Genomic DNA, 5,069 nt, shown 5'->3' with positions numbered 1-5,069 from the left:
GCGGAGCACAGGCTCCGGACGCGCAGGCTCAGCGGCCATGGCTCACAGGCCCAGCCGCTCTGTGGCATGTGGGAGCCTCCTGGACCAGGGCACAAACCCGTGTCCCCTGCATCGGCAGGCAGACTCTCAACCACTGCGCCACCAGGGAAGCCCCTGAATTGTTTACTTTTAAAATAAATTATATTAGTGGGACAGCTAGCAAAATTTACATAAAGTCCATAGGTAAGGTAACAGTACTCTGTGTTAATGTCTTGCTCTGCATAATAATATTGTGGTTATGTAAGAAAATGTCTTTGTTTTTAGGAAATGCATGCTGAAGCACTCATGTGTCTATAACTTACTCCCAAGCAGTTCACAAAAAAATAATAGTACGCCTTATACAGAGAGAGAATAAGCAAGCAAATGTCGTAAAATTTTAACATTTGGAGAATCTGATTGAAAGGTATACAGGAATTCTTTGTATAGTCAGCCCTCTGTATCCTCAGATTTGGAACCTGAGGATGTGGAATCATGGATATGGGGGTCTATGGTACTGTGCCTTTTTATACAAAAGACTTGAGCATTTTCGGGTTTTGGTATCTGCAGGAGTCCTTGGATCCCAATCCCCCTTGGATACTGTGGGACACTGGTACTACTTTTGCAACTTTTAAGTCTGACACAATTTTTTAAAAAAAGCTTCAAAAAACAAAAATTTCTGAGCTGTAACTTCCTAATACAGTAGAACTGATGTACAGAGCTAAGATATAACAAATGAGTTAGCACTCTACAAGCTATAAAGCTCTAAGTGTTAATTATTGTTTTAGTGTGAGCTAGTGTACTGCAGGAGGCTTTGTGAATAGGATAAATATGCTACAGCTGAGCTGTGACGATTTAGCACGGGTGTAGAAATATATTTCAGAAAGTAGAGTCATAAGTGGTGATCAATTCTGAAGATAAGTGGTCTGACGAGGCTCGTGTACGCACTTTAGCATTAGTACTTGCACTGTTGTCAAGTAGACTTTGTTTCCTAAACGTTCCCAACCCTACCACCTAACTAGATGACTAAGTGTAAAAGGAACAGCTAAATTGGCATGCCCCTAAATACTATTAGAACACCAGTACATACCACTGCATCAAGCTGGTTGTGGTAAATTTCTGCTTGGCTCTGCTCAATATAGTGCTGTTTAGCATGAATAAAAGCTGGTATCCCCCCATATGCCCAGCCAATGATGCCTGCTGAAATTGCCGCCTTGTAAATATCCTGAAGTTCTTTTGACATTCTCTGCTGTTCACTAAAACATCAAAAAGACAGTGTTGTTTGGGATTAGTTTATGCATACTGCTCTCCAAAAGACAGTATAATCAGAATTATCTCAAATGCTAAAAGGGCTACACTTTTCATGATGGGCAGAACCGGTTAAATCTTCTGATGAATTAAATATTATATTACAAGTAGCTCAAATCTCAGCCAAAACTAATCTATGCTTTCAGAAATTAAGCTAGTGGTTATTCTTGGGAAGGCAGTGACAGGGAAGGGGCACCAGGGGGAGATTCTGGGATGCTGTTAACAGTCTTGGGGCTGCATACACAGCTATGTTTGCTTTGTGAAAAGTCACTGAGTGGTATACTTATGTACATTTTTCTAGGTGCATACTATACTCCAATAAAAAGGTTGTTTTTTAAAGTTATTTTATTTGATGACTATTACAGCTCTACTGTATCCCTGTAAACAGAAAGAATTTGTGAACTGGATGTACAGATCAATATTTCCCTTTTTGAATTTTTAGATAACTTTTGGAAATTACACGAGCTTATGAGATTTTAGGATAACATATGCCAGAATGAATTCCTAGATGTAAAAAAAAAAAAAAATCAAAACTTTACCTTTCTGAATATTTAATTTTTATGTCATGCTCAGATGGGCCTGTACTATTAAAGACCATTGAATAAGAAAGCTCACTATGCACTGAGCAACATAGACAAACCTAAAATAACAGGGAAAAACTACCATTTAATCCAATCTATTACTCTCAAAAGCATAAGAAACCAGAACCTGTACTGGAGCTTCCAAGATGTCCTCTGGAAATTGCTCTAAGAAATAGCTAAGTTTGTAAGTGTTCAGTTACTATAAATAATGGCCCTCCTACATAAGTAAACTACTAAATGTTAATTTTGTTTGTTGGTTTGGTTTTTTTTGTGTGTGTGGTACACCTCTCACTGTTGTGGCCTCTCCCGTTGCAGAGCACAGGCTCCGGACGCACAGGCCCAGCGGCCATGGCTCATGGGCCCAGCCGCTCCGTGGCATGTGGGATCTCCCCGGACCAGGACACGAACCCGTGTCCCCTGCAGCGGCAGGCGGACTCTCAACCACTGCGCCACCAGGGAAGCCCTAAATGTTAATTTTTTACATTACTAACTTGCTTTATTCAGAGGCTGTACAAATGTTTAATTCTAATTGCCAATAACAACCACTACATTTCTGAAATCAGAATCAGTAAGTTTTTATAGTTCCTGCATATACAAGAGAGAAACCTTAATAAAATCTCTTAGAAAACTAATTCCTATATCAAGAGGAAAAACTGCTATAAGCTGAACTTTACATTTTATCTTTTATAATGAATAAGGACCAAAAACAACATTTACATAAAAACTGGTAGAACTCAGAAAAGAGTAAATGTATAAGAGCTTAAGATTTAACAAGCCAGGGGCTTCCCTGGTGGCGCAGTGGTTGAGAGTCCGCCTGCCGATGCAGGGAACACGGGTTCGTGCCCCGGTCCGGGAAGATCCCACATGCCACGGAGCAGCTGGGCCTGTGAGCCATGGCCGCTGAGCCTGCGCGTCCAGAGCCTGTGCTCCGCAACAGGAGAGGCCACGGCAGTGAGAGGCCCGCGAGACGCCCAAAAAAAAAAAAAAAAAAAAGATTTAACAAGCCAGGAAATGCAATATGTTTTCCTCTTTCTCATCCTCTGAAAAATTCCATGACATAGGTGGCATTTTTCTTCATTTTATAGATAGAGGCTCTAAGAAGTTACATGATGGGCCCTAAGAGCTAATGAACAGTGTACAAACAAGGCATAGTGGTGGAAAGGACCTGGACTAAGTAACAGCAATGGGGTTGTGGTTCTGGTTCTGTCATCCACTGCTAAGTGACCTGCAGCCAGAACACAATCGCTCTGAACCTAGGTTTCCTCACCCATGACATGGAAGGGAGAATGAAAGTCACACTAAATTATTATTCTTTCAGCTCATCATTCTGTTGTTTATAAAGCTGATCAAAATAACACTTTTCTGTTGTGTACTACACAGAATCGTTCACAGATATCTCAAATTTTGGAACGACCAATGAGAAGGGAGGCCTTGGTATCTTTAAAATGAGATGATGAAACTAAATAAAGTAATTAAATACAATTCCACCAGCTCCCCTGCCCTATCTCAGTAACATACTAAAACTTAAATGTTAATTTATCCACTTGATAACACAGTGTAGTATATGGTAAAGTACTTCATAAGAGGGCTAACTTTTCACCAGTGAGTGATGAATTTTAAAAAATGATAAAATTAACTAATTATCCTGAGGTTTCCATTAAAGTTAGTTTAAAGGCTTATTTTATTCTTTATTGTGAAACATCCTTATTTGTGAATCCAGCTAATATCTTTTCTTTTATAAACTGATGAGACAACAGTTGCTACTATTTTTTTATATATTCCTTATTTGGCAGAATAAAAATTTTACAACTCTCTGTTATCTCTCCAACCTCCACTTTTATGGCGAGGAGAAGGGCTGCTGTTCATGAAAATCTGGGATCAAGTGAAACATGAAAAAGAATACTGGAGTGGAGTCCTACAGATGTTGGTTCTAGGATCACTAAGTAGCTTGGTTCAATTCTTCTAATCTGTAAAATCGGGGGATTACACTAAGACTACAGTCCCTAAAACCCCTAAAAGCTCTGACTTTCAGTTAGTCTCACCACCTGAAAACCGGCCTGTCAACCAATAGAACTACCAAAAGGCAATGGTAGGGTACAAACTTGGAATACAAATATTAAAACCCCAAATCCCAGAAAGATAAATCCCACCACCCTGGGGTCCTTCGCCCTAGATGACCCAGGCAGCAGGTCACCTCCTTTGAGCCCCTCCCCACAGACAGTAGGTACTTTTACTCTTTGACAAACAGCTCTCGGAGGCGGTCCCATCCGGATTCCGGGTTTTGGGGCTCTGGGACGTAGGAAGGCAGCTTCTCGTCTTTCACAAGAGCCTTGGGATCGGCGGCCACAGCTTCGGCAGCAAAGACCCGAGAGAAAGGACTCAGCGCCCTGTAGAGGGAGCTCCGTGGCGCCGGCGGCGGCACCTCCATGGCCCTCTACGAAACTGCCGACAGACACTCGCTTGGGCGCTCAGGGCGCCAAGGCCTCCCGGAGGCGCCGTGGGAGAAGAGCGAGGATAACTGCAAGAAGGAGTGGACGAGTACCCGTACACTACGCCCGAGCTAATTCGCGGCCGTAACCGCTGCCACACCGCCTGACAAACTTGCCGTCAGGGCCGGGCCTCACTTTGGAAGCCCTTGGACACACGAGACAGGAAATCCCGCCCCAACGAGGGCAAAGGCCAAAAGAGGGGCAAAGGCCAAAAGAGGAGCAAAGGCGGAACTGGAGCCGAACACACTTCCGGTTGGAGGCGGGAAGGACCCCTGCGGTGCGGTGTAGGCCCGCCGGAAGTGAGGTGGCGGCGAGTAGACACGCTCAGCGCTCTCTGGCCCCGCCTCTGACGTCATGTGCCTGGTCTTCCTGCGCCAAGAAAACGGGCGAGTTAGGCAGTTTGCAGGCGGCGAGACGTGTTCGCAAGCTAAAGTAGGTTAGCGTATTTAAAACGGCAGAAACCCCATGTAGGTGAAGAAAGTGCAGTGTTCACTACAAGTGGAGTACGGAAAGGGGAAGGCAATTTGCGCAAATACAAGCCCAACTTACCCTGTCACGGACTCCCGGGCTGGGTGGGGTCCATTCTTGTTTTCGGAAAGGACCGAGGCGTTGAACAGGGGTCTTGGTGCCAGTTACCCCGAGATTTCCAGAACACTTTTTAAAGAAATCGGCCCTG

The 5,069-nt window shown here is 43.7% G+C and overlaps 1 protein-coding gene across 1 annotated transcript in view; it reads right to left on the bottom strand.

The window, feature by feature from the left end:
- The window catches only part of TIMMDC1 (translocase of inner mitochondrial membrane domain containing 1), a 25,645-nt gene extending 21,313 nt beyond the window's left edge, over nucleotides 1-4,332 (bottom strand). The window contains exons 1-2 of the mRNA XM_007449133.1: nucleotides 4,139-4,332; nucleotides 1,106-1,271 (exon numbers count right to left, since the gene is read on the bottom strand). Coding sequence (XP_007449195.1) covers nucleotides 1,106-1,271; nucleotides 4,139-4,332 — 360 coding nt within the window. The remainder of the gene's footprint in view (nucleotides 1-1,105; nucleotides 1,272-4,138) is intronic.
- Nucleotides 4,333-5,069: the final 737 nt, after the last annotated feature.

This window comes from Lipotes vexillifer, unplaced genomic scaffold, assembly GCF_000442215.2.
Source record: "Lipotes vexillifer unplaced genomic scaffold, Lipotes_vexillifer_v1.1 scaffold999, whole genome shotgun sequence".
Classification (NCBI taxonomy): domain Eukaryota; kingdom Metazoa; phylum Chordata; class Mammalia; order Artiodactyla; family Lipotidae; genus Lipotes; species Lipotes vexillifer.
The sequence above is the reverse complement of the archived record's forward strand: the minus strand, read 5'-3'. Positions and strand labels throughout refer to the sequence as shown.